At 33.3% G+C, this 16,749-nt stretch overlaps 2 protein-coding genes and 1 non-coding gene across 7 annotated transcripts; 1 reads left to right on the plus strand and 2 right to left on the minus strand.

Moving 5' to 3' along the window:
• Window positions 1-1,342: 1,342 nt before the first annotated feature.
• LOC105170660 (protein ALP1-like) lies at window positions 1,343-5,448 on the plus strand. 5 transcript variants are annotated; one of them, XM_011091517.3, is made up of 3 exons: window positions 1,343-1,446; window positions 1,861-2,040; window positions 4,177-5,448. In XM_011091517.3, exons 2-3 carry the CDS (start codon window positions 1,911-1,913, stop codon window positions 5,211-5,213), a joined length of 1,167 nt encoding a protein of 388 aa, XP_011089819.1. In that variant the 5' UTR covers window positions 1,343-1,446; window positions 1,861-1,910; the 3' UTR covers window positions 5,214-5,448. The 5 variants fall into 5 exon arrangements, with proteins under 5 accessions (XP_011089819.1, XP_020552309.1, XP_088741270.1 ...); XM_020696650.2 differs by having other exon boundaries at window positions 1,356-1,446; window positions 1,874-2,040; XM_088885144.1 differs by having other exon boundaries at window positions 1,366-1,446; window positions 1,909-2,040.
• A 410-nt stretch (window positions 5,449-5,858) lies between these two features.
• Window positions 5,859-5,930, minus strand: TRNAT-UGU (transfer RNA threonine (anticodon UGU)). The gene has a single exon. It is a non-coding gene; the product is annotated as a tRNA-Thr (tRNA).
• A 2,097-nt stretch (window positions 5,931-8,027) lies between these two features.
• Window positions 8,028-9,684, minus strand: LOC105170661 (protein SOSEKI 5). Its single transcript, XM_011091519.3, has 3 exons — window positions 9,286-9,684; window positions 9,141-9,210; window positions 8,028-9,035 (listed from the first exon to the last, which is right to left on the minus strand). Exons 1-3 carry the CDS (start codon window positions 9,524-9,526, stop codon window positions 8,249-8,251), a joined length of 1,098 nt encoding a protein of 365 aa, XP_011089821.2. The 5' UTR covers window positions 9,527-9,684; the 3' UTR covers window positions 8,028-8,248.
• Between the last annotated feature and the right edge of the window lie 7,065 nt (window positions 9,685-16,749).

Below are 16,749 nucleotides of genomic sequence, written 5' to 3' on the forward strand. Positions count from 1 at the left end.
ATCGTATATGAGTAATTTGCTATTTGTGTGAAACTTTAATACAAAATTCGAGAAATAGTTTAGCCTTTGATATTCGTCGTCCTATCAATAAATTTTGTATTGTGGCAATAAGATTTAAAAATTTGACATGTTACTGTAAATGCAATTGATTGCCGTTTTAAATTTTTTGAAGACAAATAAATTTATCAAGTTTTTTAACTAACTATTATGTAGTTCGGAACTAAAATAATATCTTTTATTTATGTAGTACCTATTATGTTATAAATTTTTGTTTTATTATTACAATGTAATAATCTTATTGAAATAATATAAATTGCGTGCAATGCAAGTGCATCGCACATGATTCTTACTAGTGTTTGATATATTAACATACAGTAAGTTATGATTCAATATTTAATGAATATGTAATCTTATATAAGAAAGTTATATTTGCACGAGAAATTCAGTAAAGAATTCAACAAATAATTTGGTCTTTGATTTTTGTCGAATTGCTAATATCACAATACGATTAAGAAATGATGTTTTACAACCGATGCAATTGATATTATTTTTTTTTTTAAAAAAAAAAAGTTAATTTGTGAAGTTGTGAATGATTCCATCATAATTACATTCAAAAAGCACAAGTAAAGTCAGAAGACAAAATATGATATGTAAAAGCAAAGGTAATTTATAAAGTTAAAGACAAAATACATCTCACATTTATGTTTATTATTTAAAAAATATATAATCGTATACGAAAAATCATTATATATATAATATTTAATGAATACATAATCGTATATGAGTAATTTGCTATATGCACGAAACTTCAATACAAAATCAAGAATCAAATTAGTCTTTGATATTTGTCGTTTTGTTGATAGATTTTGTATATGAAAAATTATTATATATGAGAATCAAATTAATCAAGAATCAAATTAATCGTATACGAAAAATCATTATATATCTAATATTTAATGAATACATAATCGTATATGAGTAATTTGCTATATGCACGAGACTTCAATACAAAATCAAGAATCAAATTAGTCTTTGATATTTGTCGTTTTGTTGATAGATTTTGTGTTATGACACCACAATTTAAAAAATATCGCATGTTACAATAAATGCAAATGATTTGTCCTTTTAATTTTTTCAAAAAGAAAAATAAATTTATTAAGTATTGAATGATTGATGTTGTAATTACATTTAGAAAAACAAAAACAGAGTGTTTCTTTACTTGTTTCCTTAAATCTCATAAAGACTTTATATTCTTCACTATTTTTGCACTTTTGTCTATTTCTTATTTCATTCATTGGTAAGTCAAATTATAAAACCTACAAACTTTTATATTTCATTTATCAAATCTAGTTCTTGGTAATAATACTATATTAATCACCCCCCTCTCCCTCTCTCTGTGTCTCTCTCTGTCTCTCTCTCTCTCACGGTGAAAAATTCAGAACCCATGTAAGTATAGTCTTTCTAGCCTCCACTAATGTCCATGCCCTCTCATTTCTCTTTGCACATTGTTTTAAACAGAACACTAATCCCAAAAAGTACATGTCTTGTTCAGATTTCTCGTAAATTCCCTTTAAAGCATCTGTGCTTCTGCTCCTTTGTCATAGCCTCTTTCGATTTGCATGCTACACAAACACTAAAAACACACACACACACACACACAGAAACTATTGACACTCTCTAGCTAATCACCTGTATATGCAGGCCTGTGTATATTTGTGTTCTTGCATGTTCTGTGTTTTCACAGCTTGTTCATGATCTTTTTATGTCCATGGTCTCCAATCTTGGTTTATCACAAATGGGTGTGAGTTATATTTTAATTCTGACAAGGTTGTGTTGATTTCTGTCTGTTGTTGAAATTAGTGTGATTTTCTAGGTTTTGATTCAATTGGGTGTTTCTTTATTCTGGAGTGATGGGACCTGTGAGTGGGAATAGAAAGAAGAGGAAAGTGGAGAAGAAAGCAGAAGAGAAGTCCTTGGTTTCTGGGTCTTCACAGGAAGTCTCTGCTGAATGGTGGGACGTTTTGTCAAAGAAATTTTCTGGTAATGTTAAAAATTCTATCTTTTTCGAATTCTTCAGCAGTACACTGTGTGTTTGCAATGTTTAAAGTGTAATCTTTATCATACGTTGAATATTCTCTTTTGGTACTGTTGATCACTTTAAGCTTTGCTGGGAGTAATTCATCATCTGCCCTTGATGGATATTGAGAATTTATTTTACCTAATTTAATTTTTCGGCCGGCATTTGGTTGTTGTTATTGTTGACAATTTGGCAATTGTAAATTAATGTGTTGAAGTAGGATCCCTAATTAATTCATATCCCCCCCAACTGTTGAGTTACGACTAATGTCCGCGTATTCTTTTTCATGATGACAGTAGAACATACGGTGAGCAGTTCTAGTTTATTGTTTGATTAACTCATGACTTGAGAAGGGAATTTGCGTGTGTCGATTGTGTTCTGCGTTGAAGCATCTCGAACAAGTAATAGGCGCATTATAGAAAAGCTCTTTCGTTTCTATCTCTAGTTTGCTGATTTTGTGCTGATGATCTGCAATTGTTATGTAGATTCGATTTCCTTTATGTGATATTTTGTTCAACGAATAAGCAAATTCTGTGGGCGGATATGGAACTCAATTGATGGCTGTTTCACGGAAAAGTTTTCACTTATGGTTTTCAGGGAAACAGAGTGTTTCAGGAACCCCTTTTGTTTAGCGATACTTATTCACATATTTATATGAAGATATATATTGCTAAAGGTATATTATGTAAGTGGGTCGTTCTGATTAAAGCTATACTACAGAAACTGCATTGCCACTTATCCAGTTGTTTAAGGCTTTAAGCTATCTGAAAGTGTTGAGAACATTTTGCTACTGCTGAATGTTGAAATCATCAAACAATTCATTTCTCTCACGCTAGGATACAGCTTTGGAGAGTAGTCTATTTACGGAGAATGCAAGCTCATATGCTGGTACTACTGAATCAAGATTGAGTGGTTTCAGAAGGTCATAGAGTAGGCTGTGAATGGTCTTTCTTTATGCTAACATTTGAGCGCTGTTTGTCTTAAAGTTTTCATAGAGGTGTTTGATAATTTTACAAACATCATTTCAGAAAGACTATTACAGTCTTCAAATTGGCACTTCATGTTTGAGTAAATCCACAATTGTCGCTGCAATCAGCATTAAGCAAAGGAAAATTTATTAGTTGCATATACTTTGGCCCTTTGTGATAAAGGAGTTTTAAGTATATGGGAAAGATATAAAATGGATAATCAGAAAAAACAAATTACCAGAATTAATGGATTTCTGCATGATTCATTTCTAGTCATTAACTTTAAATGTGCTGTGAATCTTTATTCTTGGAGAACTTTTGTTCAATACCATTCCTTGATGAAGTAACAATTCATGTGGTCTTAGAATATGATTGATTCTTGGCCTTATCATAAGTGGAGAGTATCCATGTCCTGAAAACTCGCTTGCAAAAGATGAATACATATATTTATCATTCTCCATCTATTGCTAAGACCATAATTGAGAAGTCTATACTCCAGGATTTCCAGGCACGTAAACAGCAGTTAAAATATTCGGTTCGGACAACTGAAGGAAAGGTGAAGCAACTCTTAAGTTAGAACAAATTGTCCCTGAGCCACTGAGCCTCACTAGTGTTGACCCAGACTCAAAGTAGGAAGTGTTGAGATAAATTCATGTACCATGACTGACTCTCATTGACGTCTATCTAAGTGTTGCATGGATAAGGAAGATTCATGAAAGAATTTCATGCTGTGTTTCTGTATCAGGTGAAGGGTTGGCTTCACATACTGTAATCAATACCAGGGGAAATCACTATTTTAGAAAGGACTATTAAGAACTTCTGGTCATAATTATATCCCTTGAAAGTAAGGAAGAATCAAGTAGTCATCACTTGAAAATCAAGGTGTAAAAGTATACCATAATACGTGGAAGAAAATGAGATTAGAACTGCGGAACTTTTCGATTAAGATGGGAAAGCAAAATGGTATTACTAGGTCCATTCTGCAGGATTAAATTTCATTTTTGTTGTTAAAGTTAAAACGTTGACTGTTTGACAGAGGCTTTTCACTATGCTGCACTGCAACTTGTTGAGCATTCTTTTAACTTTGTTATTAGCGCTTTTTTATCTTTAATACTCAAAGACCTTATAAAGCAGGACATCCGTCGTCGTCCCAGGGACTGGATGAGTTCAAATCAACTTTCAGAATGTCCAGGAAGACTTTTGACTACATATGTTCACTAGCAAAGGAGCACATGATGGCTAAAACACATTTTGCCTTCACAAACGGCAAGCCAATGTCGTTACACGACCAGGTGGCCTTAGCACTAAGAAGACTCGGGTCAGGCAATTCATTAATTTCTATCGGAGACTCATTTGGAACACACCATTCGACTGTCTCGCAAGTGACATGGCGCTTTGTGGAGGCCATTGAAGAAAACGGGCTTCACCACCTCCGATGGCCTTCCACTGAGCAGGAAATGACCGAGATAAAGAGCAAGTTTGAGAAAATCAGAGGTCTTCCGAATTGTTGTGGCGCAATCGACACAACCCATATAACAATGCTGTTAACTTCATCTGATCAAGATGCCGACAGTTGGCTCGACCACAAGGAGAACCACAGCATGATCCTCCAGGTGATTGTTGACCCTGATCTGAGGTTCCGGGACGTAGTCGCTGGATATCCAGGAAAGATGAACGATTCTTCCGTTCTCCAGAGTTCAACTTTCTTCAAACTATGTCAGAAAGGGGAGAAGCTGAATGGGAACAAGGCATGCTTATCAGAAGAAACGGAGTTAAGGGAGTACATAGTCGGTGATTCAGGCTTCCCATTATTGCCTTGGCTTGTGACTCCATACCAAGGGAAGGAACTTTCGGAGGCAAAAGTTGAGTTCAATAAGAGGCTGCTTGCAACTCATTATGTGGCTCAGAAGGCGTTGGCGAGGCTGAAGGAGGTGTGGAGGATGATCAGAGGGGATATGTGGAGACCCGACAAGCACAAGTTGCCAAGGTTTATTCTCGTTTGCTGCATTCTCCACAACATTGTCATACACATGGAGGGCGAAGATCTTGAAGAGCTGCCCTCGTCTCTCCAACATGATCCGGGATACAGGCAAGAAGTTTGTGAATCAGTCGACAAGGGGGGCTCGATCTTGAGGGACAAACTTTCGACATACTTTTCTGGGAGATAACATTGCGATTGCCAGAACAAAATCTTGCATGTCATCATGAGAGAATAACTAGAGGAACTGCAAAGAGAAATTTAAGTATTAGAATGAAGACAACAAATTGCTCTATGTTATGGACATTTGTATATTTAGATTTATATTTCATGTCATACAGCAGCAAAGGATACAAACAACTAAGATTACTTAAAGGGCCTGAGGTAATGTCTTGAGCTATATAAGAAATGGATTATTTCATTTTCGCTTGGTGTGATTCCTTCCTTACTTTCTAACCTCAATTCAAATTCACCCTATCTTTTCAATCAGATTTAAAGGGTGTCTGATAACCTCAATTCAAATTCACCCTATCTGTTCAATCAGATTTAAAGGGTGTCTGATTTATAAAATATTTTAAAAGTTTAAAAATATCAAAATTGACTAGAAAAGTCAATAACTTATTGGAATTTTGATCATGTAACAAATATTTTTATATGGGGATAAAAAAAATATCAATTGTATGAAGTGTAAAATTGAATAGTAACAAAATTGTGAGAGTGTTTTTGTCTTTTAAAAGATTAAAATGAAAAATCTAAAAAGAATTATTAAATAAATGGATGGAGCTTGCTTTATTTACTTCTTTTTGTTGAGCATCAAACTGAAAATTGCAAAAGTTGCCCCCATGCAGGATCGAACTACAGACCTTCAGTTTACAAGACTGACGCTCTACCACTGAGCTATAGGGGCTATTTTTGATATTACAATTGTTTATAAATATATTAAAAATGAACAACTTGTTCCCTAAAATTTTAGCAAATAGACAATTCAGCCCCCTATGTTTTTCAATTGTACTGGACACAACTCTTAATTGATATTTTCATGTGTGTAATGTCTGTTTTGACCCCCTTTACGAATATAAAAGAATAATTACTGAAAACCTTCTTCATTTGCAGACAAACGATCAATTTTCAGATATAATTTTGTCCAAATAAAAGAGTTATTAGACTAAAATTAAAAAAAATGTACAGTGAACTTTTTATTTAAAAATTCAAGAACGAAGGGCCCTTTTTTGCTTATTCAAAGAGTTCTTTTTGCCCTTAATAGTTTTCTAGGCAGAGTAGGGATCACAAAAGAATAGATCAAGAGAAGAATTAGGATCTTTTTGTAAAGCATTTTTGCCTACAATCTGTTCAAGCACCTCCCGCAGTTGCTAAGAGAAAAATATAGGAAATACTTCCAAATTAAAATATAGAAGAATATCTATATTTATATACATAAAAAGTGTGAATTTTACTAGTGTTTGTTCTTATATTATAAAAAAAGACATCCTTGTTTACATAATGTTTAATTAATAATAAATAAGACATAATAATTGAAGAACAAAATTGTATCAGAAAAGGAAGCTATTTACTAGTTGGATATGATTGGAACATAAATAAATAAAATGTAATTAACCCATTCTTGGAGACTGATATTTGTAGTGTGAATCCATACATAAGTCAACATAAATTCCCATGACTTCGCCTCCCAACTCAGTTGTTGAATGCACAAAACTCGAATGCAACTTCTTGGAAACAACACAAGAAGCTATGAGGGTGCGTATGCCATTCCATACAAGTGACAAAATTTTTGAACTTCCCACCCCACACTACCTACATTCACACCAAGTCAAAGAAGAAGTGTGGAAGGTTTGTGTCCCACTCCACGAGGAATTTTATTATTTAGTGAAGGAAGGATATATCTCCAAATGAGAGAAAATTCAAGGAACAATTGTGCACATGCATGCAAGTGCAAACTCCAAAATGTGTAAGGACAAGAATTCAACCAGAAAGGGAGCATTCTTGTGAATTTCTAGCTATAGCCCTTCACTTTTTCTACTTTCCAATGTACTCTATGCCGGCCTTGCCCCGACATGTGAGAATTACTATGTGACTTATGTTTCTCATGCATCTACATTTCATTTTTCCTCCCATGTAATTTTAGTGCCTTAATTACTACACCTTTTTCATGTTGTCTATGTATTAAATTTGAGTTAGCAGGAAGTTATTTATAACGTTTTACATAAATTGACTAATTTAAATAGCTCAAAAGTATAAATTACAACTTAATAGTATTGTTTCAACTTATTTTCAATAAAAAAATATTTAAAAATGAACTCTCACAAAAGCCCTTGTGGTATACCTTTTTGACTTGATATTAGAGTCTATATTGAGTTAATTGCTCAAGAAATAGGTAGGTGATATATCTACATTATGGGCTCTAGTTATATAAGTATCATTGGTCTCTACCTTAACATAAATACTACGAAATTCCCTTATAAAAATGAGTAAGATACCCTTATGGAATATAAAGTCAACCATTCTTCTCGCATCAAAATAAATTAAAGACAAACACAATCCACTTTTAGAAAATGGAAAAGTTAGCATGATCAACCAGCTTGGATTTGGTAGAAATTTGATTTTGAATTCTTAACCACCTTAAACAAAGTTAACATGATCTATCATTATCTAATATATTTATTTAGTTTTTCTTGTTTCTACTGGGCTCATTATGAGAATAAATGACTATCAATATGATAGTTAATGATTGAATTACCTATCATTAATTGAATACTATAAGTTCAACTTTGCTTAAATATTTTTCATCCATATATAGTGAAATTGCGTCGAAAACAACTGAATCTAACTCAAATAACTCGATATTATTTTTCGACTGACTGAATTGAATTTGACCTAGACCTTAATTTCATACGGAAAAAAAAATATTGTACAACATTAGTTGAGCTTTAACAATTAAAAGCCGATCAAGTATCAGATTATTTTCCTCCTATTTAATTCAATCAAATGGAGTTCGAAATCAACGTATTTTCATAGCATAATACACGTAGATGAAAGGGTGTGGACAAATAAAGTAGCTAGTACTAAGAATCAAAAGCCATGTGACACACTGTGTGCAAGTCAGGAATGAAGTAAGCACAACTGTTACTATTACTATTACTATCTGCCCAAATGATAAACAGTAGTAGTATCTCACACTCGCGTACAAACCATGTCGGAAACACACACTCACCTATCACCGTTGTACGAAGTGGACCTCTTCAACGTCGGAAATTCCTCTTTCTTTGTCTCCACTAAGCTCCCGCTGAAGTACTCTTTCTCCTCCACTCTCACTCCGCCGCGGGGCACCCTCATCTTGTACTGCGATATCAGTCCCAAGCCCCCCTGTCCGGCGCCGCAGTCCTTGAACGACATCGACCCGCATGAGAGTAACTGCATCAGAACTGACGATTTGCCTGCCCTTTGAATCTGCTGCCTACTCGCCGTTGATTCTTCCTTGGCGTTCTCCGGGTGGAGCATCAGCCGCCCGTCGGCTTTCATTAAAGTTTCAAGAGTCTCCGGGCTCGAGTCGGATGGTGGTGGGGAGATCTCGATCTCGTCGCGCTGCGGTTCCTTTTCACACGGTTCTTTGCTCTTCTCTTCAACTATTTCGGGTGGTGGGCGGCGGCGGCGGCGACGGCTTTCTCCAGTTTGAGTGGAGGCGTCAGCGGCGGCGGATCTGCAGGAGGACTCTGCCTTGTAGACACTGTACTCCTGGAGGTTGAAGTCGATGGAGCTGCAGGACTGGTTCCGCCGCCGTCTGTCGGATGTCTGGGGGTAATCCAGATCCCCGGCGGTGATTTGGGTCTCCGGCGGCGGCAGAGCCCGTGGCTGCTGCCTCTGTAGAGAAGTAACTGTTTCCAAAAACGTGTTCTCCAGAAGCTCTGATCCTTTGAGAACGTACTCATGGCCGTGCGCCGGGTAGATGAAATCATTCTCCGACAAATCATGCCATACAAATCCATTCTTGTAGCTCCTGGACCACCATATCCCCAAATCAGAGTCTCTCAAACCAAAATTTCAAAAAAATCAAAAACCCAAAAAAATCAAGAAATTTCTTTAAAAAAAAAAAAAGTCATACCGTTTGCAAGACCAGGAATACATGGCCGCCATGCCTTTCCCACGAAGAACATTCAACCGGTTAATCACATCTGCACACAAAATCGCAACTCAGATCCCGAAAGAAGACTCTCAATGGATGTGCAGATTTGGGTTCAGTAATTTACCTCCGAGAAAGAGGCCATGAGTAGAAGAGAGAGGAACCTCCATGAAATGGGGATGCTCAAGCTGCCCATTTCTGGAGAGATAATACACAACAGGCACTCTGCGATCAGCCTTCAACTTGCCGTTTGCTGGTTCAATCCAGACTTTCGTTCTCTCAGGGCTAATTTCCCTTTGTTGATCTCTCCAACCCTTTGTCAGCTGAAGCTCCGACATTTTTCCTGACCTGGAGCCAGAAACCGCCATGGCAGAGTGATGGGAGTCAAATGAAGTCCATTTAAACGGAAATGGTGAGGAGTTTTGGAGAGAGAGGAGGAATGGGGTTTATAAACAAGGGGTTTGGCGGTTAGGTGAGGGCACGGTGGGTATGGGTGTGAAAAGGGGAGGCGGGGTGTGGAGGGGAACATTCAAAAATGGATGCGGGAGACAACAGCTAACAAACAAACAAATGTAAATATATCTGCCGCTAACTTTTTTGGTTTTAGAATTCACTACGGTTTTCTTTTTTCTTTTTTTTTTTTTTTGGGGGGGGGGGTCAGAAAATAAAACATTTATTAGTTATTAATGATGTTATATCATTTATGTAATAAAATCTTATCTTATAATGCTCTATGGAACAAGAGCAACTATGAAACCAGATAGTTTGTCGTCAAATATTTTTTTTCTTTTCTTTTTAATTTTCATCACGTATATTTTCGTTTCACTCCAAAGAAAACTAATCTTATTTAGAAAGACTCCACGTTGAAGATGAAACTAATCTTGTCTTAGAAGAACGGGAGCTACAGAATTAAACTCCTCCCACACTGGAGGCAAAATTAATCTTGTCCGCACCGAAAGGAAAAGATTTATTAAACTTTAAAATTTCAAACACTTATTCTAATTGTTTTTATATTTTTCTGCTCCATATTAATTGTTAAGTGCTTCAATGTGATCATCAACAAATATATGATTACGGAAAAATATTAATTTTACTATCAATAAATGAATTAATTATCACCAGAAAAAGAGAATTATCAATAAAAGAAATCAATTGATAATTACTTTTACTAACTATTTGTAGTAAGTGGAAATATTCATATGTTGCTGCAATAACGAGTTTTATAGTTTTTAACAACGGTATTTAATTTTATAGAAATTTTCACCAGTAAGAATTAGAGAAAAAGAAAGTTGTGCATAAAAATATCACTAAAAATAATTACAAACATATATGTTGTACTCATTTAACAATAAATAATTATCATCACTACATTTGTGTTGTCACTGTACATTTATCACTAATTATTTATATTAATAATTTTATTTATAATTCTTATCATTAATAATTATAATACGATAAAAATTAAAATAATCATCAAATGATGCGATGTACCGAAAAGGTGGTAGTACTTATATCAATACGGATCAGTAAATACTCAAATGTCGGATGGAGCTTAACAGAAGTATTACATTCATTGAGTTATAATATTACAAATTTACAACTTTTGCAGCTTCAATAAGATCCCTCAACAAAAAATGTTGATTTAAGTATATTTAGGATGACTGCGACCAAGAGTGCAATCTTATACTGGTGCTGGAATCTCTTCATTCTAATTTGATGTGACATCTGATACGATCAGAAATTCATTGCGTGAAATGTTGTCCGTTGCGATTTTATATAAGTCTTACGATTTTGTCCTAAAAATGCATCTCGTTAGGAAAAGAAGGCTTTAGTATTTATAAGTCTCAAACTTTTCGTCTGTAACCAATGTAGTATGCTTGTCTACATAATCAGCCCCCCAGTTGAAAGACTTGAGATGGGCGTATGGCCTTATTTCTATAGACTATGTCAAATGTCAAGACATGTATGTGATCATTGACCCATTTATATGAGGTATTACTCATTCTGACTTTATATGAGTTTCGCGATTGTCTTGAGAAGACATCTCGCAAGAACAATGAAACATTGGTGTTTATAAGCTGCTTAAATTACTCATTTACAAGTAATATGAATTTCTCACAAATATTTCTTTTAACATTTAAAATTTTTCAAGAGAGTAAATTATATTTAACCCCCCGACTCAAATAAAAATGAAGTAAAGTAAAGTACGTCGATACTTTCTCAAATTGGATTTAGTTACATAAACATTCATTGTCAAATTATAAGAACATTCCTTGAGGAAATGTTGATGTAGTAGTATACTTTAAAAAGTATTTGTGTAAAAAAAATTCATAAGGAAGTGACAATGTAAATTGCAATTATAATTTTAAGGACTGTGCTTGTAATTTTATCGTAGAATTAGAAATGTTCGTGTAATTAAACTTAACTGTAAGGGATGTGGACATAATTTTATTACCTAACTTGATACCGTGACTAAATAAAAATATGAGAGATTTTAACCCAAATCGAATTTAATCAAAACTAATTATATGACAAGTGTAATACATTTATATGATAATTGATATATAATTCAATAAAAATGATCAATACATAAAAATATGATATACTTGTCAGTAATTAATTTGATTTGAACCCATCTAATTTAAGTAAGATTTTTTAATAAAGACAGGTATCCACAAGTATCTTTAGTCAAAGTAGCATACACTAATTTATACACCCTAGGCCTAATCTTTATACCTATATATGTTTGGTAAAATTAAGTCACTCCTTTCTCAAACAATTTTCCAAAAGTTCAAAACCCGTCAAAGAGTTGACTCTCTCACTCTCAGTCTCACCTAACTTTGAAATTCGGGGACGCCGATAATTGCGTTGTCGAAACGTATTATTAAATTCCCATCTATTTCGGGGGGGTGTGGGGCCCTATCATAGCATATAGCACCCCTTGGCGTTGACCACATCTCACCGCCCATACCTCAATCAGAGTGGGCGGTTCAGATCATGAGAATGTGTACGCTGTACTGGAACCCGCATGTTGATGGTATTCTTTGGTGGTATTCACGGCTTTGATCATCTCACCCTCGCCCCTCCCTGGAGATCATCATTATTCGGTGCATTCAATGTCAACACCCCCCCCCCCACCCCCACCCCCACCCCCACCCCCAGCAGATATACTGAATTTCATTTTATGGTGCCTAAATTTAATTTGATTATTAATTTAATGAATTTTAATTAAATCATATATAAATCGGACTTGGATAATTCATTTAAGTATATTTTATTATTTTGTTCTAATAGCATCGAGTTCAAGCCAAACACGAGAGTTTAATCAACAAAATATTTTGTTTAAAATTTTGATTTTGTTAAGATTAACATTTTCATTGGATTGCTAATTAGGTCTAACTCAATTGGTGAAATTGAGGTCCCACGATTTTAAAGGGCATGAATTCGAACTCCACCAGGTGCATGGAATGTTGTCTGCTATATAGCAGGAGTTGGTCTACTCCGTAATAGGATTTATTATCTACTGTAATAGTATTAAACAATATATGATTATTGTAATGGTTTTGACAAAAGAGAAAATAGGTTTGAGTTTGAGTTTGAGTTTGAACAAATATTTTATGAATCGATTTTAATCGATTGTCAATAATTTGACTTCAACTCTACTTAATTTTGAGATAAATAATTTTGATATTATTTGAATAAAGTGGTCTTGCATCACCTAATACATATTAATAAAACAAAGAAATTTAGCAAATAGTCCTAAATTACTCATCCCATGCTGAACAAGATCTTTAGAAAGTTTAATGTCAGAACTATTACAACAGTAAGTCGCACTTTCTTTTGTTTTTCCATCCCATATTTTACTAATTATGGTACCATTAAGAACAGGGATAATTATATTTAAAACCTTTATTTATTATTTATTTATACAAATGAATTATTTATTTAGTTAGGAGTAATTTGTATAATGATGTTGATATTTTTAAGGATATATATGTAATTTTTCAAAAAATATGGATGATTTGTGTTAATAATATCGATATTTTTAATAAGTGTATATATAATTTTTAAGAAATAGAGGTAATTTTATAAATAAATTATAGATCAAAAAATGTAAACGCAATTATACCATAAGAATAAATGTAAAATGAAAGTGGTGCGCATAGGTATTTTTTTCTTGTCCTGGTGGGTATAAGTCATTTTGCTGAAAGGGTTTCGGATATGCAAGATCAAAATAGTTCACTCGACCCAAACTTGATTGGGTTTGGATTGGACCCGCCCATTAAAAACCGAAATTGGGTAGAACCAAGAGAAGATATCCTACCTATGGATATGGGCCTGTTAACTACGCATTGGGCCTCATTGGGTAAGTGACGATCTTCTGGGTCTGAATCGGCTCCAAATCCTTTTCATTGACGGGTTTAAATTATCAAAAGAGAAGCAGAGAATCTGACCCGAATCTCCATTTTCATTCTGGATCCTGAAACTGGGTTGCATTTGACAGAAGCTTCAAAAGTCCGGTGATGGTAATATGGGTTGGAACTCAACCCATTTAATTTTGGATGGGATTGAGTTGGGTTTAAAATGTTGCAGTTTTGGTTCAATATGAGTTGTGTTTAATTGAATTTGAATATATTACGGGTCTAATATGAGTTCTAATGGGTACCTAATGAGTTTTCTTTTAATTATTTTTAATTTTTTATTAGTCGATGAAGTGTTGTTTTTAATAATATTATACAATTGATGGCAAATATTAGCATAGTTATGAGTTCAATAAAAGAGTTGTACAGTTAATTAACTCCATCTAGACCATAGGTCTCGGACGATTTCTAACAGGTCTTAAATGAGTCTCATTATTTATTTTCTATTAATCAATCAAAAATAATAAAATTTTTAATATTAATAAAAAATATTATTTTTAATAATATCATGCAATTGGACTATGCCCATCATCATAGATTCACTTTTTTTAAATTATATAAATATAATATTTTCTAAATAACTATATTTTCATTCGACTTAATATAAAAACATGGCATGCCTCTGATTTCTTTGTAACTGGTAAATTCTTGTTTCTCAAGAGTGTTCATTATGTAAATGTCAATCGAATCGAGATTTCGATAGGTAAAATATCAATACAATATTTTGAGAAAAGCAATTATTAGAAGCTATAATTAATTATATTTGATATCATAACGGCACATAATTTATTAAAAATTAGTAAAAAAAATTTAATTGCAATTCAAATTCTATCACAAAAATAATACCTTATTATTTTGAACTCAACCAAATCAGGATCAACCCATATTGGACCCACACGTTTGAACACCAATTAAATTTAATTCATTGTAAAATCAATCCACCTGAATCTGATCAAAACCTACCTATTTGCCACCTGTATGCAAAACCGTACACCTAAAAGTTCAGGCCCAATATCAACAAGTTTAGAGCCTATTCACTTTATTCAATACATCAATCCTATTGTACACATCAAGTGCCACCTCACCCTAAAAGTATACCGATAGGGATGCACATGTTAGTTGGATTTGGTTGGATAAATATTATAGGTAAATAATTCCTTGATGTTAGACTATTATGTTGCTAATTTTGCAGGATATCTTCCTACTGACGTGGGACCAGATGATATGGTGAACAAGGGGATAACATTATCCCACAAACATATTTAAAGATTTTGGGAATATCTCAACCTCTTCTAATCGATTCCCAAATCTCCCAAATCTCTCAAATCCTGCTCCTATAAATTGGGGGTTTAGGTAAGCCAATAAGGTAATATTTTCACTCATCAAGTTTGCACAAATTCTAACTATTTTCTACTCTCCATACATGAGTTTCAATACTCTTCTTCACATTTTCAGCACTCCACACTTGAATTACACATTTAGTGTGTTTGGTTGGGGTAAAAAGTGAAAGTATAAGAGAAGTGGAAGTAAAATTGAATGTATAAGAGATAATTTCGTGTTTGGTTTGAGGGAAGAGATGGAAGTAAAGTAAAACTCGATGTATATGAAACTTCTCCAGGAGTCCAATTTTGTTTTCGTTCAAAATTGGGAAAATTGGAAGTATAAGGTTAAAAAGACCAATAAGTATAGTTTTATTTTTATTTATCATATTACCTATATATATATAATATTTATCTTCAATTCTTTTATCCTCACCCTTGATAATACTGTACATAATTCTCAAAGAAAAGATAACAAAATTGTTGAAAAGCTACTGCATCCAAGTCAACAATTAGGTAAACAATCTTGTTAGTAATTTTTATTTATTTAAACTAAATAGTTTAGAATAAATGAAAAATACACATTTTGATGAATATTTTTATTAATAAAAAGTGTTCTATTATTATTTGATAAATATTTTTATTAATAAGATTTTTAAATTTTTTATATATTAAAATTATATTAGTATAATATTAATTAATTTATTTTCTGATATAAAATAAATAGAAAGGTTATTCAGTAAAATTATAATAATTAGTCTTTTCTTCTCAATGTATTTTCCTCGTATCAAACAAGGGAAAGTATTTGAGATTTACTCTTCTTACAATCATACCAAATATCTTAAAGAAAAACTATTATTCTTTATCTCCCCCTTCCCCTCCCCCTTTCCACTTATGTTTTCCTGTCATTTGAACCAATAAGTCATATGTTTTGTCTTGCGTTCCTTACTTACTCTGTTTATCTTTATTATTGATTTAGCATCAAAGTGCTAATCCCTATTTTGCAGGATAACCCTCTAACAGTCTTTGTACTTCAAGAAGATGCTTCCATTGGTGTGATGCTACTGAACTCTAGTACGCATCCGTATAATAATAAAAAGTATTTTGTTTTTAAAAAAGATTACTATAAAGGGTAAATTTTTTAAGAAATAATTTCACCTTACTTTATATTTTTTTAAAATTACCAATAATGTGAATACATGAAGGAACATACGAATGACAATCATCCATCGTCTTTTAATTTCTCATACACCAATACGCTATGCAAATATAATCCATTTTCTTTCTTTATTTCATTCCTAAACTCGATATTTCATCAGACGCAAAAACTTATACAAACTCCCCGCAATCTTTACTTATTAATGGTTTTGAATTAGAATTGCTTCTATCAATTTGATTACATATCATGATCACTTCTTCTTTCCATATAAGATAAAATATCACAACTACTTATTATCTCAAACAATTAGTGCTCACTTTGTGATTCAAAAATAAATAAATAAAAGTGAGTCATTTTCCTGCCCCCAATAACAAAATAAAATAGAGAAAGAAGTTATTATAAGAAGGCAAATGAAAAAAAGATGATATATAGGGTACTTAATTGGGAACAATATAATATCTTATCTTGTTGCAAATATCATCACATCATCATCATATATATATTACTAATTATCGCACTTAACTGGATGAAGAATTAAAGGGTTATTAGTGGATGCCATTTGGACTTCACTTCATTTGCTTATTGACCACTAGGACATGACTAACATTTCATATTTATGAATCTTTGACAGGTCATTTTGAAATTTAATACCACGTTGTTAGGACATAATTTCAGGATCATTTGGACGATTT

The sequence above is a fragment of the Sesamum indicum genome, linkage group LG9, assembly GCF_026168435.1.
Source record: "Sesamum indicum cultivar Baizhima isolate 11 linkage group LG9, ASM2616843v1, whole genome shotgun sequence".
In the NCBI taxonomy this organism is placed as follows: domain Eukaryota; kingdom Viridiplantae; phylum Streptophyta; class Magnoliopsida; order Lamiales; family Pedaliaceae; genus Sesamum; species Sesamum indicum.